Source organism: Cebus imitator, unplaced genomic scaffold, assembly GCF_001604975.1.
Source record: "Cebus imitator isolate Cc_AM_T3 unplaced genomic scaffold, Cebus_imitator-1.0 Scaffold236, whole genome shotgun sequence".
Taxonomy (NCBI): Eukaryota; Metazoa; Chordata; class Mammalia; order Primates; family Cebidae; genus Cebus; species Cebus imitator.
In genome coordinates, this window is record NW_016107551.1 from 1,468,270 (window position 1) to 1,495,110 (window position 26,841).

General features: G+C 36.1%; 1 protein-coding gene across 1 annotated transcript in view; it reads left to right on the top strand.

Moving 5' to 3' along the window:
• The window catches only part of TXNL1 (thioredoxin like 1), a 34,705-nt gene extending 15,053 nt beyond the window's left edge, over nucleotides 1–19,652 (top strand). The window contains exons 3-7 of the mRNA XM_017497996.2: nucleotides 4,432–4,554; nucleotides 6,201–6,270; nucleotides 8,315–8,487; nucleotides 11,684–11,788; nucleotides 19,418–19,652. Of these exons, the coding sequence (XP_017353485.2) occupies nucleotides 4,432–4,554; nucleotides 6,201–6,270; nucleotides 8,315–8,487; nucleotides 11,684–11,788; nucleotides 19,418–19,447 (501 nt within the window). The 3' untranslated portion in view covers nucleotides 19,448–19,652. The remainder of the gene's footprint in view (nucleotides 1–4,431; nucleotides 4,555–6,200; nucleotides 6,271–8,314; nucleotides 8,488–11,683; nucleotides 11,789–19,417) is intronic.
• Nucleotides 19,653–26,841: the final 7,189 nt, after the last annotated feature.

Sequence of the window (26,841 nt, forward strand, 5' to 3'; positions counted from 1 at the left end):
TTTTGCAAAAAGTGAAGACGTGTATTGGAAATTTTTTTTCACTTTTTGACAATTGTGTAAAATGACTTACAAGTTTTAATTATGACCTTATATATTGAACTCCCTTTGCTGCCACTCACTTCCTATAGTTTTATCTTTTTAAATGTATGCCCTCTTTTCTGGTACTCTATGTTTAAAAAAAAAAGTCTAGTTACTGATTTTGTTTTAGAATTAAATGTGACTTTAGTATCACATGTATTATTCTAGGTTTTAAGAGTAAGTATTTTAAATAGCAACATAAAGACTTAAGAATCTAAAGGATAGTGTTTGAAAACTTCAGAGTATGAGTAGTTATAATGCAGCATTTTTAATTTGAGAGTTATTCAAGAAAGAAGCAAAATTCAGAAACAGCACTTCATGGTATTAGATATGTTTATACATATAGGTAAATCCTGCATAATAATGTAGTTCTTAATTTCTCTGGTTATAAAGTTACTGCACTGGTAGATCAAAGAATGAATTTTTTAAAAAGTTACCTCAAGTTAAAGCTAATATCCTAAACAAGGTACCTATCAGGCGTATTAAAGCAGATTTGTGTCATGGAGCGACAAGTCCTCTCTATATGTCTAAATTCATGCCAAATGAAGAGAAGCTATAGTCTAATAAATATGAGAGATTCTGTGTATGTATGTGCAGTAGGAGATTGGGAGGGTGTCAAAAAGCATCAGTAACATGTGATACCAGCCTTAATTTAGGGAAGTACAATTACTGTTATTTAAAATAGGCCTGTAATTTGAAGTTGTAATGTCCAATTAGAAAGTATCAATGTATTGTTTATATCATGGTTGTAACATCTTTTGGACAGTTTCAGAAATAACTTGTAAAACATTGTGTTTATATCTTTTTATATTTTCCCTTTGTTACTAAGGGTGCTTGCATTAAAAAGTCTTATGAGCACAGTAGTCTTATTGCTTAGTTATAGGCATACTTCTTTACACATCAGCTATGGTATGAGTGTTTTGGCCTCAGACAGGAAATAGGCATGAAAAAATGAAATTTTAAGAAATAAAAATTTAGTTTTTGTGTAAATGTTATGGATAAAATATGAAAAGCTGTTTTTTAAAAATTTCTCTTTTTTTCCTATCAGGTGTCAATCAAGACATTAAAGTTTTGAACTATTTAGGTCTTAAAGGGTTATTCAGTATTTAAAACTGGTACTCTGTTCCCAAGACTATTATTATTCTTAGAACACAAGTAGAAACTTACTGGAAATAAGACTCACTGGATGAAAACCTTTCTCCTAAGTAGATTTAAATATAAGCATTGCAGGCCAAGTGTGGTGGCTCATTCCTGTAAACCCAGAACTTTGGGAGGCCAAGGCAGGTGGATCAGCTGAGGTCAGGAGTTTGAGACCAGTCTGACTAACATGGTGAAACCCCATCTCTATGAAAATACAAAAATTAGCTGGGTGTGATGGCAGGCGCCTGTAATCCCAGCTACTGAGGAGGCTGAGGCAAGAGAATTGGTTGAACCTGGGAGGCAAAAGTTGCAGTGTACCAAGACCACGCCACTACACTCTTAGCCTGGGCGACAGAGAGAGACTCTGTCTCTAAATAAATAAATAAATAAATAAATAAAAGCTTTGCAAAAATACATTAACAATTTTTTATAAAACTGAGAGTTTCTTGGAATCAGTTTTGGTGATTATGTTTTAACACTCAGAGGCTATACAAGTTGTTGATTTTATACATCCTATTGTTTTGAAACTATTTATCTGAGGCCAGAGTACGAGGTTATGAGAAGTTTTTAAAAAAAATCTTAAGATTGAATAATTTTAATTCACTTTAAAAAGAGAAATATATATATCTATTTTAGGGGGTTAAGATATTGTGAAAGATGTAGTTGTGATGCTCAAAAGGTGAAGACTCATAATTCTAATTCAGAACACTGTTTTTTGTGAACATAGTGACTTAAAAATTGATACATAATAGTTGTGCATATTTATGGGGTACATGTGATATTTTGATACTTACATGCAATGTGTTATTCCAAATCTTCTAGCTATTTTGAAATATATAAGTTATTGTTAATTATAGTTACCTTTCTGTGAATAATGACTTTAACTTTCTAAAAATGTTAGTTGAAGTTGGGAAAAATTTTAAACCATATATCTTTACTCCCCCATATTTGCTAAGAGTAGATTATGTTTAGTGTGGCTTTATTTTTTATTTATTTTTTAAAATATCTCCACAAGTGGAATTTTATTGATGGCTCTAGCTTATTCCCTCCCAAAAGATTACTGCAAACAAATGAAGATTTTGTTTTTATGATAAAAGAAAATACGACACTTAGAACTGGACCACCTCGCCCTTTCTCTTCTTATCTACTCCCAGTTCAAAATACTTGCATCTTTTAATAACCAGCATTCTCTTAGATCTGCAGTTGGGCTCAATGCACTCAAGCCTTAACACAATCTTCTTTGTAGTTTTAGCCTTTTTCTGGAAAATTGGCTTAGTCTGCCCACCATAGCCACTCTGCTTCCTGTCATAAAACTGCTTTCCCTGGGCTTTCAGAGAATCCTTGCCCTTCTTGTACTGTGTTACTTTTGTGGGATTGGCATTTGTCACACTTCTTTTTTTTTTGAGTTGGAGTTTCGCTCTTGTTACTCAGGCTGGAGTGCAATGGCACGATCTCCGCTCACTGCAGTCTCCGCCTCCTGGGTTCAAGCAATTCTCCTGCCTCAGCCTCCTGAGTAGCTGGCACTACAGGCGCACGCCACCATGCCCAGCTAATTTTTGTATTTTTAGTAGAGATGGGGTTTCACCATGTTGACCAGGATGGTCTCGATCTCTTGACCTTGTGATCCACCCGCCTTGGCCTCCCAAAGTGCTGGGATTATAGGCGTGAGCCACTGCACCCAGCATCACACTTCTTACAGAAAGTCCAGCAAGTTCTAGGAATGTTCACCGTGTTTGCATGAGCACTATTGGCAGGGAAAGCTGTTTTTTATATTTTTTAAGTTTGTTTATTTGTTTGTTTTTGAGAGAGTCTCGCTTTGTTGCCCAGACTGGAGTGCAGTGGGGTGATCTTGCCTTACGGCAACCTCTGCATCCCGAGTTCAAGCGATTCTCCTGCCTCAGCCTCCCAAGTAGCTGGAATTACAGGTGCCCGCCACCACGCCCAGCTAATTCTGTATTTTTAGTAGAGACAGGGTTTCACCATGTTGGCCGGGCTGGTGTCAAACTCCTCAACTCAGGTGATCTGCCCTTTTCAGCCTCCCAAAGTGCTGGGATTACAGGCATGAGCCACCGCGTCCAGCCTCCAAATACAATGTTTATACTTTATATTGTATAAAGTATAAAAAAACTATATGTTTTTATTTATTTATTTTTTTTTTGAGACAGGGTCTCACTCTGTTGCCCAGGCTGGAGTACAGTAGCACAATTTCCGCTCATTGCTGCCTTGATTTCCTGATCTTAAGCCATCCTTCCAGCTCAGCCTCCCAATTAGCTGGGACTAAAGGCACGTGCCACTGCACCCAGCTAATTTTTTTGTTTACTTTTTTTTCAAGACAAAGTCTCACTGTGTTGCCCAGGCTGGTCTCAGACTCCTAGGCCCAAGCTATCTACCCACCTCAGCCTCTCAAAGTGCTGGGATTACAGGCATGAGCCACTGTGCCAAGCCTTTTACTTTTTATCTCTGTTATTGGCATATACTTTTTTTGGATCTTTATTCTGAGTCTAACAGTTCAACTGTAAAATATTTATAGACACTTAAGGAAATTTGACCACTGATTTGATGTTAAGTATTATTGATTGTGATAATGCTATTGAGAATGTGTGTTTTTTTTTTTTTTAAGTTCTTATTGCTTAGAAATTCACACTGAAATGTCCATGAATGAAATGAAAAGATGTTTAACATTTTTCAAACTAATCAGGAGGAGAGTTAGGATGTAGTTGGGGGTTAAAGATGAGGTGGGAGTGGCCATGAGTTGATGATTATTGTAGCTGGAGGTGGTGGATACATAGGATTCACTGTATTATTACATTTTTTTTGTTTGAAATTTTTCTTGTTAAAACCTTTTTAAGTCCTTATTTGTTACTCCTTAAATTGGACATCTTCAAAGATAAAAAGAGTCTTTGGCCACTAGAAGAGGGAAACAGGCTTTCTTTGGATCTTACAGATACTTTAATTTGCATACTTTCTTCTGTAAAACACTTATTTTTTAAAGCGTAAGTCAACATTTTATAATCTTAGTGTTAGGGACATAATTTCTGGTACCTTAACAAGTAGGCTAAGCCTAGATTTGCCTTTAATAATCGATGGTAGATCTCAGAAATGCAAATGAAAGGACTATCCTAAAATTGTTTTATGAACTGTTTTAAAAGAGTTTTCTTAAAATTGCCTACGATGTGGATTTTTAATTAAAATCTTGGTTTAATTTTTTTTCAGATGGATTTAATGCCTTTTATTAACAAAGCTGGTTGTGAATGTCTTAATGAAAGTGATGAGCATGGATTTGACAACTGTTTACGAAAAGACACGACCTTCTTAGAATCTGACTGTGATGAACAGGTAATTGAGGGCTGAAGTTAAGGCTTGTGGAGATTATCAGTATTTATGCCTGCTCTTGTTTCTTTACCTCGTTCCCATCTTGTGGGTTATGTCTCCTTCCCAGATGATCCCTTCTTACTTTCATTTCTATAGCTTTTAGTTTCTTTGACTTTTGTCTTTTGACCACACGGACCCACCTTCTTTTCTCTGTTCTTGTACCTGGGCTGCCAGGTGCATTAAGGAAAATCGCTGAACTCTTGGATGGGACCCACTGCAGAACTGAGCTGTTAGCAGTGTTTGGTCCTTTTGTTCATCTTTGACCTGTCTTCCATACTTTCTTCCCACCCAGATGAATTTGTATCTGAGAAATAGAGACTAATGGGATGTGTACTTCCTAGATATAAACCTCTGTTGTATTCTTTGTTTCCCTGCCTTGCCTTCATCACAGAGTAAGTGGGGTGTTACCACCTTGATCAAGCTTTTACAATATTTGTTGTAGCTGTTATTTTTCTCAATTTACTTTCTCTTCCATTGTGTCTGGTTTGTCCCATTCTAGTTCATCTTCTATGTGGTAACAAAAGTTATTTTTCTAAAGTATAAATCTGCATCTTTTTCTTCCTAAGAAGAGTGAAATGACTCTTCACCGGCTTTAGGAAGAGGCTGGCTTGATCTGTTTTTAGCTTTCTAGTCTCTTCTGCTCTTCACCTACAGTTCAGTTTCCTAAATATGCCATGCTTATTTTTTAATATACTATTATGGGTCAAGTATAAAAAGTATTGGTGTAACTAAAGGAAATAGCCTTGTAATTTTCTTAGGCAGATAAACCACAATCAGAAATCCAAACCCCATCTTTCTGTGCTTTTACCCCAGAGCCACCTTATTTTACAGCTTTGAGAGTATCATTCACATTGTGTTCCTTATAAAGGATGCCCTAAAAATAATGTGATAATGCTTATCAGCAGGACTGGCTCAGGCTTCGTGAAATTTTCCTGCCCAGGAAATCTTGTTTCCAGGATAGAAGCATAGGTATTTATACCAAACACACTTTTGGCTGGAAAGAAGATGGAGCAAATGATCCAGAAGAGTATCTGAGAGATAAGCATTCTGATAGTGTTTCGTATTCCTGTTCCCTTATGTGGCCTTCCAGATTCAGTCAGTCAAGTAAATGTAGGATGGAAGTTTGGGGGTTACTTCAGAGCTGTAAGAGCCCTGTTCTCTTGGGTTTGGGAACAGGGTCCATTTCACAGCTAGTCTCTGCATAACCTATGTATTGCCTCTAAATTGTCAAGTAATGTGGATAGACACTTGTCAAACCATGCTAGAGCTGTATGCTAAAATATATAGTTTATTTTAATTTGCGATTTTTGTTTGATTTGTTAGAAAGCAGGTTGCTTGCCAGTTTATAGCTCACAAGACCTTAGATTTCTATGCATAGTTTAGTATTTACTTGATTAATTTTTTGTTATTCCCTTATATAAATAATTGATGGTGGTGCTTCTCAAATTATCTAATCAAGTTACTTTCAACTTGCTGATTTTTCATATTACATTGGTTTTGTTCAATGAATTAGCTTAGTTTTTTTTTTTTGGCCTATTAACTCTACTTCAGTAGTTTGTGTACTCAGTGTGTTCAAGAGCCCTTTTAAAATGAAACTCTTTTCTCCACAGCTGCTTATTACTGTGGCATTCAATCAACCTGTTAAGCTTTATTCCATGAAATTTCAAGGACCAGATAATGGTGAGTAAAGCATAGTGTTTCTTTAAACTAACTTCCTGCTTTGTAGAACTGTTAGCATAAGATTAAAACTTTTTATTAAATTAAGGTAGAGGTAGTTTGTTGTTGTTGTTGTTGTTGTTGTTGTTGTTGTTTTGAGACGGAGTCTTGCTCTGTCACCCAGGCTGGAGTATAGTGGTGCAATCTTAGCTCACTGTAATCTCTGCCTCCTGGGTTCAAGTGATTCTCCCACCTCAGCCTCCTGAGTAGCTGGGACTACAGACATGCACTGCCATGCTTGGCTAATTTTTATACATTTAGTACAGGATTTTACCATCTGTTGGCCAGGCTGGTCTTGAACACCTGACTTCAAGTGGTCTACTCGCCTTGGCCTTCCAAAGTGCTAAGATTACAGGTGTGAGCACTGTGCCCAGGTTGTTTTGGAACAAAGCAAAATATAAATGAATGGGTAAATAATGTGAGATTGTTAGGTACTGAAAGTATGAAAGAAAGGAAACTTATTTTTATGCTTTTTTATTTTAAAATTTGTTTCCTTTTAATCTGAGAAGTGCTGAATCCTTTTTTCAAACTGTTCTAAAACTGTAGGTTCTGAGCAGCCATATTTTGGAATCAAAGCTGGGAAAAATTTATTTCAAACCCCTTTTATTTTAAGTGAGAAAACTGAGGCTCCAGACATTCCTTTTTGTGCCCTATTAATAGTATCATCTTTTTTATGTCGATGCATGTAAATATGATTACACAGACCTAGAATTTCTCTTCTTCTAAAATAAGGAATTTTCCTTATTTACTCCCCTCATTTTTTCTGTTTCTGTTAAGCTTTTTCTGAGGGGGGAATAGGGGAATGGAGACTAGGGTTCTGTTTTTTGTTTTGTTGTGTTTTTGTTTTGTTTTGTTTTGCTTTGCTTTTTTTTTTTTTTTNTTTTTTTTTTTTTTAATTGATTGGAAGAAATAGCCAAGGCCCTATTTAGAAGATAGCATTTTCTTATTTGTTATGCTAAATTTTTATGTTAATTTGACTTTCACTCTGAAATTACAAAGTATTTGTATAAGCAAATGCTGTGGAAATGAGTTTTACTTTTCCTTCATCAGCCACAAAATGTGGGTCTTAAATTGTGCTTTGAGGCTGGGTTTGGTGACTTATTCCTGTAATCCCAGCACTTTGGGAGGCTGAGGTGGGTCAATCACCGGAGGTCAGGAGTTTGAGACCAGCCTGACCAACATCATAAAACCCTGTCTCTACTAAAAATACAAAAAATTTGTGGAGTGTGATGGTGCAGGCCTGTAATCCCAGCTACTCTGGAGGCTAGGGCAGGAGAATTGCTTGAACCTGGGAGGCAGAGGTTGCAGTGAACCAAGATCACACCATTGTACTCCAGCTTGGGCAACAGGAGCAAGACTCCATCTCCAAAAAAAAAAAAAAAAATGTGCCTTGAAGTTAAAGGGATTAAGACATTCTATATATGGGGCTTTACCACTTAGCACATCCTAATGTAATCCCTAATGAAATTTGGCAGTTTGTATTATTGATTTTTTTTTTTTTTTTTTGGCTAAATGTTGTCACTGATAACACTTTTCTCCTAAATAACTATATGTACCAACTATTGGCAACTATAAGATTTAGCTCAAGTGCTATTTCTTTTATGAAGCTTTTTGTTAACCCGCATATGTAGTCAGAATCCATTGTCACCTTCCTTGAACCTCCTCTCCTTTGGTACTTTATCATAGTATGTCTTTTGTAGTTGGGGGCAGGGATTTGCTGTGTGTGTGTGGTGTGTGTGTGTGTGTGTGGGGTGGGGGCGTGTTTTATATTCCTAACATTTAGCATTGTGTTAGCTCGGCCAAGAAAGTACCAGTAAATGTGTATTGGAAAATAAAGGATTGGCTGCCTAGATACCCAGACTTTTATACAAGTTCTAATAATAGATTTCTTTGAAGTATATGTATATTGATTTGTGTGTGTCTTTGTGCCTAATATGAGTGTAGTGGTAAAGGGAGTATAGTATGTTTGAGGTTTTTAAACATTTCATTTTGTTCTACTATTTTATAGGTCAGGGTCCTAAATATGTAAAAATTTTTATCAACCTACCCCGATCTATGGATTTTGAAGAGGCAGAAAGAAGTGAACCAACTCAAGCTCTGGAACTGACAGAGGATGATATTAAAGAAGATGGCATTGTTCCACTTCGTTATGTTAAGTTTCAGAATGTTAACAGTGTAACTGTAAGCAGTATTTCATTCATGTGTATTTAATAGGTTTGTAGGTAACAATACTATTTTCAGTATCCTAGGTGAGTCTAAGTGATTCTTATAAAGTGGTATTTGTCCACTCAGTTTGAAATAAGTAAAAATGTACAATGGGATAGTTAAATTTTCTTCTTTTTAATTTATGTACCCTAAAGAGGAAGGACGGATTGATTTTTGAATATTTGTGGGTTTTTGTTAGTTGTTTTATATGTATATTAAACATACACATATAGTACTGGGTTTATACGCTTTAGCCACTACACTCAGCCTTTCTGAAGATTGACTAGTGCTTTTGCTCGAAGTTTATTCTACAACGTTATACTTAAAGATACTTGTGCTTTATTCTTTATACCTGGTAATAAGTAGTGATATGTTTATAAAATCCTATTTGCTTCTTGAATATGGAGTTTTAAAGTGTGGTGGTTATGATCTTAGTAAAAATGACTTTTTATTTATTTATTTTTGAGATGGAGCCTCTCTTTGTTGCCCAGGGTGACTTGAACTCTGGTGCTCAAATAATCCTCCCACCTCAGTCTCCTGAGTTGCTAGGATTATAGGCATGCACCACTGTACCTGGCTTAAAAATGACCTTTTAAAAAGATAACATTGCATTTTATAAGATGACCTAAGGTATCTGAATTTTTTTTTTCCTTTGAGGGAGGTTCTTGGTTCTTGCTTTGTTGCCCAGCCTGGAGTACAGTGGCACAATCTTGGTTCAGTATAGCCCTCACCTATGGGGTTCAGGTGATCTTCCCTCAGCCTCCTGAGCAGCTGCAACCACAGGCATGAGCCACTACACCCAGCTAATTTTTTACTTTTGTACAGACAAAGTCTCCCTGTGTGGCCCAGGCTAGTCTCAAACTTCTGGGCTCAAGCAGTCCTCCTGCCTCAGCCTCCCAAAGTGCTGGGTTTATAGGCTTCAGCCACTGCACCCAGCCTTTCTGAAGATTGACTACTAGTGCTTAAGATTATTTTAAGTGATATAGTTTAGATATTATTATAAAAATGCCACTCATGAGAATCAGCTACTTTTTAGTGGTTATTAATTGCTTTTAAAAAAATTTAGCATTGAAACCTAGCACATACTTCTCACCTACAGTCATTTAGAGGAATGGGTAGGACAGTTAGAAAAGAATAGCAGAATACTTAGAAAAAGAAAGTAGGAACCAGTGCAGAGCCACTGAGAATGTCATGCCAAACTGATACAATGTGTTTGTTGTGATGGAATAATTTTATTTTTGTAAATTAGAAGAATGCTAAAGTATGTGTTCATTTTAGAATATTTTTGAGAGTTTCACAGAATCTATGTAGTAATATGAAGAATTATAATTGTCTGGGTGTGGTGGCTCACACCTGTAATCCCAGCATTTTGGGAAGCCAAGGGGGCAGATTGCTTGAGCCCACAATTTTGAGACTAGCCTGGGCAACAGGTGAAACCGCATCTACAAAAAAATACAAAAACTAGCTGGGCTTGGTGGTGTGCCTATAGTCCCAGCTACTGTGGAGGATCACTTGAGCCTGGGAGATTGAGGTTCAATGAGCTGTAATTGTGTCATTATTCTCCAGCCTGGGTGACCAAAAAAAAAATAAATAATTTTAATCAAGTTGAGTTTTAAGTATTAGTAATATCCTACACAAATGAAATCAGAGAAAATGGTTATATTAAACTTAGAATACTGGTTATCAGATATTTTCTTGAAAGAATTTATGGTTGCCTATGAAAACAACAAAAGCTGATCAGTGAGTGCCATCTCAGAATGAAAAGAAGTATGTTGTTTAAATCAAGAAGCAATTTTTAGTGGGCATGGTAGTGCACCTGTAGTCCCAGTTACTTGGGAGGCTGAGGCAAGGGCTTCACTTGCACTAAAGAGTTCAAGACCAGTCTAGGTAACATAATGAGACCTTGTCTCAAAAAAGAGATAGGTGCAATATTTTAAAGTAGACAGCACCCAGAATATTGTGTTTTCAGAAATGGAGCAAATTTTAAAAATCCAATATGTGAAAAAGGATCAATGAGTAAAGCTTTTAGCCTTTAACATGCTGAGGGGAGTTTTTAAATAAAAAGTATAAAGAATTGAGCTTAAAAAAATAGGAGGTGCATAGTATTGTTTTAGGAGCTGATTCCCAATACTATTTTTTCTTTTAATATTCTAGGTAAGAGAATGGACACAGGAATATTAGAAAGAATATAACTCAGATTTTTCTCCGTGAAAAACTATGATTTTAATAAAATTTCCAATGATAGTCTGTCCCATTGTAATTGTAAATCTTAATGCTCTTTCAACATTCTCTGTATTTAATTGCTGGGTATGTGTCTCATGCCTGTAATCCCAGCACTTTGGAAGGCTGAGGCGGGTAGATTACTTGAGGTCAGGAGTTCAAAAACAGCCTGGCCAACATGGCAAAACCCTGTCTCTACTAAAAAACACAAAAATTAGCTTGGTGTGGTGGTGGGTGCCTGTCATCCCAGCTACTGGGGAAGCTGAGGCAAGAGAATTGCTTGAACCTGGGAGGCAGAGCTTGCAGTGAGTCGAGATTGTGCCACTGCACTCCAGCCTGGGTAACAGAGTGAGACAAAAAAAGAATTTAATTATGACTCTGCCTTACCATCACACTAAATTATCATGAACTTGTATATATGGGTGTCTTGCCATGACCTCTAGAGAAGGTGAGAATAGCAGGGCAATTAGTATAATGAATAGTCCTATAGGAGTACTAGCCTTAATGTTATATGATTTAGGGTTTTTTTTGTTTTTTTTTTTTTTAAAAAGTTTGAGTTTTGCTCTTGTTTCCCAGGCTGGAGTGCAGTGGCATTATCTCGGCTCATTGCAACCTGTGCCTCCCAGATTCAAGCGATTCTCCTGCCTCAGCATCCCAAGTAGCTGGGATTACAGGTGCCGCCACCACGCCTGGTTAATTTTTTATATTTTTAGTAGAGATGGGGTTTCGCCATGTTAGATAGGCAGGTCTCGAACTCCTGACCTCAGGTGATCCGCCTGCTAAAGCCTCTCAAAGTTCTGGGATTACAGGCATGAGCTACTGCATCCAGCCTAGATTAATTTTTACAAAAAATAGAGAATATTTTTATTAGTAATTTAAGGAAATTGATTAAACTTAAAGCATGTTTGTGAAGAAGGATTATAAGTATAAATGTAAACTTTTTTTTTGGTAGATATTTGTTCAGTCCAATCAAGGTGAAGAGGAAACAACAAGAATTTCATATTTTACTTTTATTGGTACTCCAGTCCAGGCAACAAACATGAATGACTTCAAACGAGTAAGTTTGCTTAAATGATACTTAGGGGTAGTAAAAATATAATTTTAATGGAATAATTTCATGTATCTCAACCTACACACTTTCTTTTAACCAAGTGATTCAAAATCATGTCATGAAATTTTACAAAGCTAAGCTAGGATAGAAAGTTCTCCTAATTATATTTTTGGATATCCAACTAAAAGGAATCTTTAATAAAAATGATGTCTTAACTGATAGGGTCTTTTAATGAATGACATCAACATAAGGGTAAAAATAATAGTTTGGTTATAGAAAGTGGTTAGTAATAATGGAAAAATGAAAGTTAAATCATTTGAAAGCAGTGGTGAGAATTAAGGAACTTTTTGTTGATAGTAAGATTCTGATTATTATGTCTGATGAAATTTTTTTTGTCTTTTTTTTTTTTTGGTCTGATGAAATTTTAAATTACTTGAATAATTTTATTTGAAAAAGAGTGAACTGAGTTTTAATATACTGACATATTAACTTTCCAAACCATGTTTGTATGCTGAAATAGCACATTTCATCAAATAATGGTAAATAGGCAAGTTTTCTCAAGTATTTTTATGTATCTTTATGTGTGTGCATATAATTTTTTTTTTAAAAGACATAAATATAAGAATTGTAAAGAATCTTTACCATTCTTTGTAAAGCACTTATGGGGTACATGGGACCTTTGTTAATCCAGACTAATTCCTTTTAAACATTACTGGAACAGCTTCTAATTGGTAACAGTTCCCTCGGGTTGCTCTCAAATATACAACCACATATCATCACAGTGCTACTTAGAGCTTTATCAGTACAGAGCCTCAGTTGCTACATATTCAGTTTAAATGTGGCAGTACAGAATACATAGGTATCCCACTGTCTCTAATGACTGCATCTGGCAGGCAGTCTAGAACTTGAGGAAGTGTTTCCCTAGGCCTGGCAATTCCTAGATGAAGAGGCTCCCAGCGGACCCCTGTTGTGGAATTGAAGATGCAGAACATCTTAAGCACTCTTATTCCTTTTGGTGATATCTACAGATCTGGCTTAATTCAATTATAGAAAAATGTATGAAGTTGCATAACAAGGGATGATCTTAGAAAATTGTATGCTCTTTTTGCCGGTTGAAAACCTGGACAATAGGTATTTTAACTGGTCTTTTTCCAGCGACTATTTTCCTGTCTCACAGCATGATTAACTTTTGGGGACTGCAGGAATAATTATCTTCTTAGAGCTGTTGTGTCTAGATGTTTCACATATGTTTAATGACAGGTCAGAAGAAGCAGAGATTAAACATCTACATTTTTACAATGTGAAATATGTTTTATTGGGAAAATGTGTGAGCAACAAAGATTTCTTGGCTGCCTGCTTTGCCTTTTGGAATTAGATGCCACTGGACTTGGCTTTAATTGTGCCTTGTGTAGTTTGTTCTGAGTTTAATCTTTTATAACATCTGTTATTATAAATCTTATTTTCTCATATCATAAATTTGGTTCTGCTTTCCTGTTTCTCACCTTAGTTTATGCTATTTGATTCTCATTTTTCTGTAAATAACCACCATTCTGTCTTGTTCATCTTCATACCAGCTAGCCATTCAGCTAAAGTTTCTCTAATTTGCATGAATAATTGTCCATCTAACTATCTGTCTCCACGTTTTTAACATTCTCCTCACATCCCTTCTAGCCTTGTATTTTCTCTTTTTTAACTGTCAGACTCCCTTTTTGGGGGCTGTCTTTGGGATAGCAAAGGTGTTAGACCTTTCTTGCCTGAGAGTATTTGTGCTTGTTTTATAACAGCCATTTATTCATTTAATTTTTTTTAACTTTAAATAACTATACAGTAGCAGTTCTCAAGCTTTTTGGTTTCAGGACCTCTTTATATTATTAAATACTATTGAAGGCCAAAAAGAACTTTTGTTTATCTGGGCTGTATTTATCTAATATTTGTCATTTAGAAGTTAAAACTGGTAAATAAAAAAATATATTTATTTGTAAATAATGAACATATTAACATAATATTTTTAAATTAAAAATAAGCATATTTTCTTTTCTTTTCTTTTTTTTTTCTTTTGAGATGGAGTCTCATTCTGTCACCAGGTTGGAGTGCAGTGGTACGGTCTCGGCTCACTGCGGCCTCTGCCTCCCAGGTTCAAGTGATTCTCCTGCCTCAGCCTCCTGAGTAGTTGGGACTGTAGGCACCTGCCACCACGCCCAACTCATTTTTGTATTTTTAGTAGAAACCGGGGTTTCACCATATTGGCCAGGCTGGTCTCAAACTGCTGACCTCAGATGATTCGCCCGCTTTGGCCTCCCAAAGTGCTGGGATTACAGGCATGAGCCACTGCACCCAGCCAAAAAATAAGCATATTTTCTAAAAGAAAAACCAATTTAGTAAGAATAAGAGCATTGATTTAGAATTTTTTTTTTTTTGGTGGGGAGACAGGGTCTTGTTCTGTCACCCATGCTGGAGTGCAGAGGCCCAGTTGTGGCTCACTTCAGCCTCAAACTCCTGGGCTCAGCTGATCCTCCCACCTCAGCCTCCTGAGTAGCTGGGACTACAGGCGTGTGCCACCAAACTTGGCTGTTTTATCTTTAAATTTATGTGGTGACAGGGTCTCACTGTGTTGCCCAGGCTTGTCTGTTTACGAGCCTAATAGAGTCCTTTCCTTCTCATATCTGCTTCTGCATTCAGTCAGCTTTCCTGTCACACATCATAGAGCCTCTGAAAAACTTCCCTGGATACTTGTGAAGCGAGTGAGAGTTTAAAAGGCAAAAAACAATTTAGCATTATGAAAAACAGTGTTGACCTCCCAGACCCCTTGAGAGGGTCTTGGAGACCACACACTTTGAGAATTGCTGCAAGAATCATTTGAATACCATAATTGACTCCCTTATTGGTGTTCTGGGCTTCTTAGCCCCGTGCTTTTAATGTTTAATAAATTTTAATTGATGCGGTGATTTTCTTATGTATATTACAGTTTCTTCTGATATTTCTGAATGGCATTTGTACTGTAGTCACTCATTGTTTTTTAGGGTTATTCTTTAAAAGTAAGCTAGTATTTCATTGTTTTTATATTGTACAAAGCAACAACTTCAATGTAATAAAAAATATATAGGGTTTATGTGTAACTGAAATTGGCCAGATTAGTCTTTGTACAGATAAGAGTTGCTTATTACAAATTATAATTGAGTTTGGTTCTTGTTGAAGGAAATATTAGATGTGTGGTATGGTATGTTTTGTCCCTATAGTACTAGTAAAATAATCTCTCCTTATCTGTGGCGGGGAAATATGTTCTTAGACCCCCCGCCCCCGACAGTGGATGCCTGGAACTAAGGACAGTAACAAACCCTATACACACTGTGTTTTTTCCTATGCAGACGTTTCCAACTTACGATGGTTCAAGTTTACAGTGGTGCAAAATTGATATGCATTCAGTAGAAACCATTCTCTTAAGTGTGGGTCAGTTACGCATTTTTGACTTCAAGTATTTTCAGCTTACAATGAGTTTACTTATTTCTTTAAGACTGAGTTTCACTCTTGCCACCCAGGCTCTAGTGCAGTGGTGTGATCTCTGCGTCCCAGGTTCAACCTCTGCACCCCGGGTTCAAGTGATTCTTCTGCCTCAGCCTCCTGAGTAGCAGACAGGTGCCTGCCACCATGGCCAGCTAATTTTTGTATTTTTAATAGGGATGGGGTTTCACTATGTTGGCTAGGCTGGTCTCCAACTCCTGACCTCAGGTGATCCGCCTGCCCCAGCCTCCCAAAGTGCTGGAATTACAGACATGAGCCACCACGCCAGGCCTTTACAGTGGGTTTAATCAGGATGTATTACCCCATCGGAAGTCAAGGAGCATCTCTTCATGTTTACCTCTGATAATGTTTAATGTATAAATTAGGTACAGTAAGAGATTAATAACAAGGCCAGAGAGCATGGTGGCTCATGCCTGTAATCCCACCACTTCAGGAGGCTAAGGCAGGAAGATCACTTAAGCCCAGGAGTTCAAGACCAGCCTAGTAAATATAGTAAGACTCCATCTCTATAAAAAAAAAAAAAAAAAAAAAAAAAAAAAAAAAAAAAAAAAAAAAAAAAAAAAAAAAAAAAAAAAAAAAGAGATTAACAACAACTAAAAATAAAATAGAGCAATTATAACAATATACTGTGGTAAAAGTTAACATGGATATGGTCTCTCCCATGCTTGCCCTTTCTCTCACTGTCTCAAAATACCTGACTGTACTGCACCATCAGCAATTGAAACTGCAGAAAGTGAAAGCATGGATAAGGAGGGACTACTGTACAGTCTACAGCAAGTTTCTATCTACAGCAAATTTATATTCTTGTAGGATAATGGACAAACATAGGGAAAGTTAATCAAAATTCTTCAAAGGTTAATTCAAGGGTCTCTGTCCTCAGAGTATTCTCAGACTTTACCAGCTAAATGACTTTTCCTTTTCCCCCAACAATGACTGAGAAAGTCTGAGAATACTTTGACAAAAAAGAAGGTCTTGCACCCTTGATAGAATGGAAAAGTAGGGACCTGGACATGAACTTAGGAAGGTAGAGGGTTCATTAAAGGACAAGTCACATATGGCATTTCTTTTCTTTCGCTCACTTGGTCAGTCTGAATTATGAGAAAGTATATACATAGTAATCATAATTGAAAATTTCAAAATAGATTTGGCTTGTATTTAATGGGCACAGGGAGGAAAATTTTGATGACTGCTGTTTAGTGAAGGGCGCTATATAAAATGGCTTAATGAATGATAAAGTAGATCATATGGTTAGCATTTTTAGCTTATATTTTTATCTTGTGTGAGCTGTTCCTGGATAATTTCAGTGACCCTTATATCACTAAGATGGCAGAATCTTAGTGCTATTGAATTTCCAATGTGGATAGAAATCTTAGACGACCTTACATGCTTTTACATTAAAGGTTAGATTTTTAAGGGTTGAAGACTAGACCCCTTCCACTTGTCTGTTTTTGGCTCTTAATAGGCATCATGCACAGATTTTAATCTATACTTTGGCTGTTTGCTGTTGTAAATGGATTCTTTGCATTGCAGCATGAAAAGCTTGCCATTGCCATCTTAATTGAAAGTAGATGTTTTTGCTAAAATATGCTGTTTATATGAATTGCTTAATTTTAATACAGAATTTTTAATTAAAATTTTTATAAAGAAATATAAAAAGAAAATGATTGTAGGGGCTTCTGCTTCTTAGGAAATAAGGTGCATGTGAAAGGATTTTTATCACTATAAAAATGGACTTTGCTAAACTGGCCATTCACCGTATCAGCTATTTTTGTAACATTTCTGTCTGTTTATTTTTCAGCTTTTTTAATCCAACTCAAATGAACTAAAAACAGAAGATATTTTAAAATGAAGTAATATAAAGATTGACCTTGTCTCACTCTACTCCCCTCCTTGCTTCTCTGCTCATCTAGCACCTGTCTGCTCTCACCCTTCCCATGTTCTCGCCATTGTTGGTGCAAGATTTCTACAGCTTCTGTCATCTGGATCAGCCTTGTTACCTAGGTTTCCTCAACCATCTCTTTCTTCAGATCTCATCCTAGTCATGTTTCTCAGTTGGCCTTTTATTTTGTTTGGCTTTTGTTTTGGGCTTGCAACTAGGTGCTTTAATTTTATTACCATACCATGTTGCTCACTAGCCTATTTATTTTTTTTACTTTCTACCATTTCATATTTAATTTTGTACTACATTTTGAGACGTAATATCACAATAAACTTAAATTGTTATGAATGGCTTTAGATTTACCTGGTTGTTTTAATCCATTCTAAACTTTAAATTTTATTTTCTAGGAACTATAGAATTCTTTTGGAAATCAAATATGGCAGTTTCATCAAGTTCTTTTATATTTGTGCTAGTTTAGTATATTGATTGCATTTCAGTTGAGGGGTGTTGGTTTTCTTTTTCTCTTTGAACGTTAGCCCCATAATCCTTGTGATGATTGACTGGGGCATGTCCTCTGCTTTTACCTACCCAAGTGAGCTCAAGACCAGTTGAAGGACTTATGGACTGAATATTAGGCTGGGTTAACATATTAATATAGAAGATCAATGGATTCTTTACTGAATAAATATTTTCTTACACATAATTTTTATGTACCTAGATTTTGGTTTGTCTGAGGTGTAATATAAAGACTTAAGAATGAATAAAAAGAGCTTTGCGTTTGGGATGACAATCTATGTTGGAATGTTGAATTTCTTCTTTTTTACAGAAAATACACATTGGCAAGTTGAGAGTTATCAACCTGTGAAACAGTATGCAGATTTGTGTCTTCTGTATCACATCTGCCAGAAGTTTAATTTTTAATATTGTTTTGTTTTCTTTTGCTTAATCTAATAGCTTTGTGTTTTGTGTTTCCCAAGTAAAACAGTGATCAATAATACTCAGTGTTTATCGGCATAAAATTTACGTGTGATACAGATAATGCCACTTCCCCTTCTAGTGGCTCTTAAAACCTGAATTTCTTACTCTTATCGACATTCTGTTACATGAAAATGCCTTTTTGTCATTTTGCTGGCTTGTGAGCTTTCTAACATGGTGTCTTTGGACCAAAGGGAATTCCTTTAAAGTACTAGAAGTGATTTTTCTAAGGGTGGGAAAAACATTTCTAGGATTGTGTGATTGGGATTTCAGTGGAAAGTTTTCAGATCTCTCATGAATGATGTTGACACAGCTATGTTATATTTTAGACCAGACATGTACTGATGACTTTATTGAGTTTTGCTGGTATAGATACTGCTATTTAGAATAAAATCAATTTGAAATATGAAAATTAAATTTATAAATGTAAACAAATCTTTCTACACAAACATTCAGTATTTTGCAAGTAGGTTTCTTTCGAGACATTTTTGCTCTGAGAATATATTATCTGATGATAAACATTAAGCTTTAGGTAGATTTCTCAATTAAAACATAGTTTTCAAACTCTCCTGCAGATAATTTGTTTTCTAGATTTGTTGGTAGAAAACAAATTTTTATTCTTCACATTTTTATGCTGCCACATATATAGCAATCAGAACGTTTTATAAAACCCTCCAGTAGAGGATTTTTCTAATCATTGACAGAAACAAGGTTTATTCATTTCATTTTTAATAATATACTTACAGTAACCAGGGTATTTTCATAGAAACCAGGAAAAATTAGTCATTTTTAATCTATTTTCATTGCATGTCTATGTATTGAGGGGGAAAGTCTAGAAATTTGCTATATTGGGCATGAAGACATGAGTTTAGCATACCCTTCTAATTCCAGATTACTTTGTGATCAACATTTGATTTCTAATTATCTAAAAATAGTATGTCAAATATGTTTTACTCATATAGCATTGTTCTTTAACTTTTCTAAACTTTCAATTTTGTTTTTTAAAATTGCTATACTTTCTTTAAAAAAAGCTGTGTGAAATCAAAGATAGCCTGCATGCGATTTATTTTTAATTCCTTGTGGCTGGAGGGCAGGGGAGGTCACAGTTTGCTTCAACAGTGAAAACGTACTGCATGCCAGAAAAGATCCAAGGATAAAAATTAATACCAAGGTTTTAAACTGATTACTCTATTAGTGTTTTTTTAATAATCCATATTTAAAATCAATAGGATGTACATGTAAAGTTATTTTTGTTTTTCTAGGTAGTTGGCAAAAAAGGAGAAAGCCACTAAAGTACAGAAGACACTGGACGACCATATTGCAATCAGATCTACAGCTCCTGGATAATCGCTTGATTCTCGCCAGAGACTGTCAATGTTTCATTAATTGCCAATACCAATAAATCATTGCTTTTGTTCAGATGGTATCACTAGTGTTTCCATTGTAATCTTGACACATACAATTGTAAATAAAAGTCACTACTTTTGCCAAGCTTAATTTTTGTCATTCTAAATCAGTATTTTCTCTTTCTATGTATTTGAAAATTGGTCAGCTTCTAATTTTAGAAGAGACTTAAGTGTCTGGTAGCATATTGATTGAAAGCCAGTTTCTTTAGAAAAGCAGAAACTGTTTTAGGGAATTAAGGAGTACATGTGCACACATTCATAGCAAGTGATTTTGATAAGTGGTCTTGGAGCAGCTAACTGTGTTCAAATGAGTACTAACTTGTATTTTTATTAAAGGACATTTGGATATCTGAGCTATAGAAATTACTCAAATTATAAATTAGAAGAAATAAACAGGTTTAATAAGATTTAACTACTCTTAACCTAAAACTTAGTTAATGGGTCCACAAATTCTTTCTTGGTATATACCAAGATTTTAATCTTTTCTGGTAAATTTAAAAATTTTAGTTAGCCTTATTTGTCTTACTAATAGAGGAATGTGGAAATCAGATGGTTTGGGAAAAAATACAGCACAATGAATTCAGAAAACAATAGGAATTGGCCAGGCGTGGTACCTCATGCCTGTAATCCCAGCACTTTGAGATGCCGAGGCAGATCAATCACTTGAGGTCAGGAGTTCGAGACCAGCCTGGCCAATATAGCAAAACATCGTCTCTACTAAAATTTCAAAAACTAGCTGGGCACTGCGGTGGGTGCCTATAATCCCACCTATTTGGGAGGCTGAGGCAGGAGAATCAGTTGAACCCAGGAGGCAGAGGTTGCAGTGAACCGAGATTGCGCCATTGTCCTCCAGCCTGGGCAACAAGAGCGAATCTCTGTCTCAAAAAATGAAACGAATAGGAGTTATTATCTTTAATCAAGTATTATCTGAACTCCCAAAATGTACAGTGTATATATATAGAGAATATGATTTAAGGTTGAAAATGAGGTGGCCAAATACAAATGTTTAAAATGTCTTTCACAAAAGGCTGGTAAAATATTCTTTTTTATCTTAGAATTGTAATCTAAGAAGTGTTGGTAGATTTAATTTTAAAATATCTGAGTATTTTTAAAACTTTTTAAAGAGTGCATAAGACTGTAAAATTGTGATTCAGTTAATACATTTGAGGGCATTCTCGTCTAGGCATGTGGTAGAGATACCATTTGCCTTTGTGAGAGCAGTGTATTTATACATGTTTATGAAAATAATTTTACAGAAGTTTTAGTGTTGAAATAGTCCCTTTCTGAAACCTAAGTGTCATTAGATAGTTTAGTTCATTTGTATATGGGCACTTTAACTGGCCTGTGATGATGTCTGTGTCTTAACACTGCTTACACAGACCATCTCAGATTAATCACATCTGAAATTAAGGATACAATTAATATGCAGGGTTTTGCTTTACAGTTTTGTACACTTAACCTTTTTGAGTAACTGTTAAAGTGCCTCATCCTAAGTATTGCTGACCTTGTCCTATTTATACTTGACAGTTTGAAAACCCAGTGAAAGAATTTCGTATTTGTAAAGGATTGGACATCAGATTTATATTGTTTATGTTATTTTTCTATAACAATTGGTTGCAGTATACAAGCATTCCATAATTCAAATTGTAAATATTTAGTGAAAAATGAATGTTTATAGGTAACTATAACATGTTTCACTTGTGGGACGCTTTACAAATAAATATGCATAATTGGGATTATTTAAAATATCAAGCCGAAATGCTAATGTTTTCTCCTAAAACAGTATATATCATATATATACATACATATATGTATCTATATATATAACATTTACATATATCACTGAGTTTTCCAGATGAATAAGAGCATTTGAAAAAAATGTAACTCTTGTAATTTTAACTGAAGTCATTTATTAGATAGTGCGGTTTCTTGTTTTGTCAGATATAGTAAAGAATCTCATGCTTTGTGTATTTTGTTACATTTGACATCAGGTGTTTATGATGAGAAACAAGTGAAATACCCTGTTCATAATAGAAACAAAGTATTGCAGTAGGAAGTCTTTGTCAGCTTAATGCTGAAGCCAAGAGTAGCACATTCTTGTGCTCATGGCAGACTTTTATAATCCTTCTGAGTTTTCTTTGACATCAAGCCCCACATTGTTCCCCAATCTCAATATTGCGTTGGAGGCAGCCACATAAAAATTAGAGTTGAAACCTGCCTGCTCTCCTTTGTCTCACTGTTGGAGGATATATGCAGTGTTTTTGGAACTGATTATAGATAGGACTGCTATTGTATATTTGGCCTCAGCATTTTATGACTGCAATTAATATCCCTGATCATGGACTTTTTAACCTAAAATAGTTCAGATCTTCCCTTGTTCCTCTTAATGTCTAAAAGCTTTAATTCTGTAATAAGAATAAAGTTTTGAAATTGAAGTTGATTAAATTAGTTACACCCTTTCCTTTGTAAGCTTTAAAAACATGAAACAAATAAGGCTTACTCATATTGCTTGTATTGATATTTATATAGTTCAATTTAGTATGTTAATTTTTGTGTTAGGTATATCTCTTCTGGGATTTTTCATTTGTAATCTTAGACGATTTTTTAAAGATAAGTAAGAGTAAGAAATCTGGCCCGGAATAGTGGCTCACACCTGTAATCCCAACATTTTAGGAGGCCATGGTGGGTGGATCACCTGAGGTCAGGAGCTGGAGACCAGCTTGGCCAACATGGAGAAACCCTGTCTTACTAAAAATACAAAAAGTTTGGCCAGGCATAGTGGCAAGTGCCACATCCAACTGCTTGGGAGCCTGAGGCAGGAGAATCGCTTGAACCTGGGAGTTGGAAGTTGCAGTGAGCCAAGATTGCACCACTGCACACAGGCCTAGTGGCAGAATGAGACTTCATCTCAAAAAAAAATCCATTCACAGAACTGCTAAAGAAAAACTTTAAAGGAGTACTGTGCTCATTTAGCTTTAAAACTCACTGTTAGAGGTGTGTATTTTACAGGGTTTTCCAAACATAGATTGTGTATGCTTTATAATATACATAAAGCAAGTATACATACATAACATCCATATAGTAAATAAATTTTAAAATATTGTCTATTCCCCGGTTAAGCCTATATTTCTTAAGACTATTGATGTCATTTTAAGCATGTTTTAAAATTCAAGTTTTATTTTTAGATCTAAGGTTTTTTTACATGCTCAGCACTATAGGACTAAGGACAAGTGGAGATTTGTAGGCTAATAAGATTGCTTTTAAACTTTGTGGCCCATGTACAATTGTTAGCTAGAGAATGTATAATTAGGTAACTATAAGATAAAGAGATAACCTTTATAATTTGAATGTACTAAAATTGTACACAGCTTGGAATTAAAATCTTAATCTTAAGGATATGCAATGTTAAAACTGCTAGAGTATTTTTCCTTTGTGCTTGCTCTGCTTCTCTATGGGAAGAAGAATTTTATTTTGGAATTAATTCTAACTTGAGCAGACCAGAACTGTGAAAACATGATCTGTTGTTTTATACTTGGGTATGCATTTGGAAACATTGGCTTATCATACTACCTAGGGGCAAGATCTCTGAAGTTTGAATCCCTGCTCCCCACTTGTTAGCTGTGTTATCTTGAGCAAGTAACATCCTTCAGAGCTCGAATTTCTGGTATAAAAATAGGAACATCTATCTCTTAGACTTGTTCTGAAGATGTGCCTTACTTTGGAACAAGGATAAGTATCTTCTGTATCCTGCTCTCATCTGTCACCGCTTTTTAGGCCATCATTACTTGCTTGACGTACTGCAGTAGCCTCCTAATTGTCTCTTCTTCTGGTCTGACTTCTGTCATGTATCCTCCACATGGCTTCTGGTTATCTTTTCTTAATGGGGTCTTCGTAATGTAATCTCTACTCCATGCCCCTCATTTCTTCGATGTGCTGCACTGTATTACCAGGTACCAGAACGTACCTTCATATCGTATGCCTTCCTCTGACCTAACTTTTCCATCTGACACATTTCTGCTTATCTACAAGGCTCAGTCCAAGCAAAATTGATACAGGGAATAGTCATAACAATTGTGCATGCCTCCTCAGCTGCCATAGCACCCTGCCATTATTTCATCCGGATATGTATCAAGCTACTCGTAATTATTTGTAGTCTGATTTGGCCTACTAGATTGTGAACTGTAATACAAGGATTTTGTCTCTAGTATGAAGCCACTTTCTTTGGTTTGTATCATTAAATACATTGTTGAACAAATTATCAGGGTCCAAGAGGAGATTCTTGGGGTGAGTCGGAGATTAAGTAGGAATTTATAGTTGAGAAAGGTACGGAAGATAATTTAGCTGAAATAAAGGAAAAGTGCATACTGCATTCACAGAGTGGGAGTTAAATGTAAGAGACATTTTAGGGAAGTGAGGAAGGAGATGTAGCTGGAACAGCAAGAAGAGACCATAACGTGAAGCTTCTCTTGCCATGTGAAAGAGATCAAACTTTATCCTGAACTTATGGGAGGAGCGAGCATAGAGAAGTCTGTGATGTTTCACAGGTTTCTCACTTTTACAGTTGCATATAGAAGTGACTCTTAGGAGAAGCAGAAAGTTTGGAGGGGAAGATGAATATGGTTTTGGATACGTTCCCTTAAAATTCATTTTTGTTATTTGGGTGGCAATGTCTAGTAGGTAAAAAGCCAGGAATGTGATTTTAGAGCTAGAAACGGAGCTAGAAGCTGTTTAGATGATGAAAACTGAAATAGGTGTATGAATAGGTACTTTTAGAGAGACTATAAAGGGAGAGAATGAAACTAAGGAGCAAATGTTAGAGAATACTAAGAAATATTAAAGAATTGGCAGAAGAGGAGCCTGGAAGGTAGAGTAGTAAACAGGACAGGGAGGAAAAACAGGAGGTGGTGATAAAGTAGTGTTCATGTATCCAAGAGGGAGCATGATATTGAAATTAACTGGGATGTCCAGTTGTTAATCCATTAAATTGTGGAAACAGTCTTTCTAGTGCTTATTATGAGAATCATTGATTATATTAATAAAATTTCAGTTGAAAGAAGCATCAGCAGACAGAATTATTCTGAAACCCTTCTGGCAAAGAAATGTAGACACTTTTATAGTCTACCACTGAACACAGTTTTACATGACACTTTGCTTGAAGATTGATGGCACTATTTTGTAAGAGAATATGAAACACTGCTTTGAAGTTGTCATTAAAGGATCTTATAATCAGGTGCTTTTTCTCTTGTATTTTGTTTATAATTATATATTTCGTCCTATCTGTCATTCTAGAACATTGTTTTTCTTGATCGCTTTTCTTCTCTTTAAAGTTTCTAATTTCACAAAGATGATTCCTGACAAGAGTCCTGAATAGGCCATTGATGTTCCTTAGTAATAAGGGTTCTAATTTTTGGGGGTCAGTATCAAATATATAAGGTGTTAATACTTGCTTCTTTGGGGTTTCCCGTAATAAGGAACTCCTTCATTAGATCCCTCTAATCTCCCTATGACAAAGTATGGTAGAAATAGCATCACGGTTTCATTTCCCTGGCCACATAATTATCTCAAAGGAGTTAACACACTGACAGTATTGAGGACGCTGCTTCATGAGTTTAGCCTTGACTGCAGGTAACTTTTACATTTAAAAATGGATATTTAACTCAAAAACAGATAATGGCAGGGAGCCTGGGCATAAATATATAGGCCAACTGGAACCACTGGGATAGGCTTGTACAGAAGTGAATAGATGTCCATTAAAAAAATTCCTTCGTGGCCAGGCATGATGCCTCACTCCTGTAATCCCAGCACTTAGAGAGGCCGAGGTAGGCAGATCACTTGAGGCCGGAGTTCGAGACCAGCCTGACCAACATGGTGAAACCCCATCTCTACTGAAAATACAAAAATTAGCCAGGTGTGGTGGTGTGTGCCTGTAATCCCTGCTACCGGGAGGCCGAGGCAGAGGAATGGCTTGAACCTGGGAGGTGGAGCTTGCAGTGAGCCAAGATTGTGCCACTGCACTTCAGACAGAGCCAAACTGCCTAAAAAAAAAAAAAAAAAGTTCTGATTATTATTTGAATCCAGCAACTGTATGGGTGTTCATATTTTGGCTTGAATTTTTACCTTGAAAAGGATTTTGGTGGGGTGCAGCGGCTCATGCCTATAATCCCAGCACTTTGGGAGGCTGAGGCGGACGGATCACCAGAGTTCAGGAGTTCAAACCAGCCTGGCCAACATGGTGAAAACCCGTCTCTACTAAAATTACAAAAATAAGGCAGGCGCTGTGGCGGTCACATGTGATCCCCGCAACTTGATAGGCTAAGGCAGGAGAATCGCTTGAAGCCGGGAGGCAGAGGTTGCAGTGAGCCCAGGTTGCACCATTGCACTCCAGCCTGAGCGACAGAACGACACAGTCTCACACACACACACACACACACACACACAAATCTGGAATAAAGATATTAACCTGCATTTTATATAACTGCTTCACTGCTTCCTTGTTTTGGTCCAATGTACTTGCTTTTCAGAGTGCTCTATGCAATTGTTTCCACAATTATCTTTAACATATGTGTGCCATTTCAGGAATTAGCTGTTTTATGAGCATACAACTTTATAATAAAGTGGGTAACTTATTTGATGGAATGAGATAAGCTTCCATGGAATGAGAAGATTTACAAGCCATTTTTTATGTATAGCAGTTCTCACCCAGAGCAATATCTCAGATTTATTTTACTATTTTATTTCATTTTTGGAGATAGGGTCTCACTGTGTTGCCCAGGCTAGAGTACAGTGGCGTGATCAGGTATATTTAGATAAAACATACATTATTGATTACCTTAGTACAATATAAATCCAAAGTTATTTAAGCCATATACACGTGGGTGCATGTGCACACACACACACACCCCACACACACCAAGTGGAAACCCAAACTCCTTTCATGATCAAACACTCAGAAAAGGAGGAATAGATTACCTTACTACACTATAAATCCAAAGTTATATAAGCCATATATATGTGTGAGCACGTGCACATGTGCACACACACACACACACAGTAGAAATCTAAACCCCTTTCATGATAAAACACTCAACGAAGGAGGAATACAACATTCTTAACCTGATAAAGGCATTTACCAAAAACCCATAGCTAATATCACACTTTATGGTAAGAGACTGGATACTTCTTGCTAAGATCAGGGTAAAGAAAAGGATATCTGCTCTCACTGCTTATATTCAACATTGTGTTGGAGGTTCTAGTCAGGTTAATAGTGAAGAAAAAAAAAC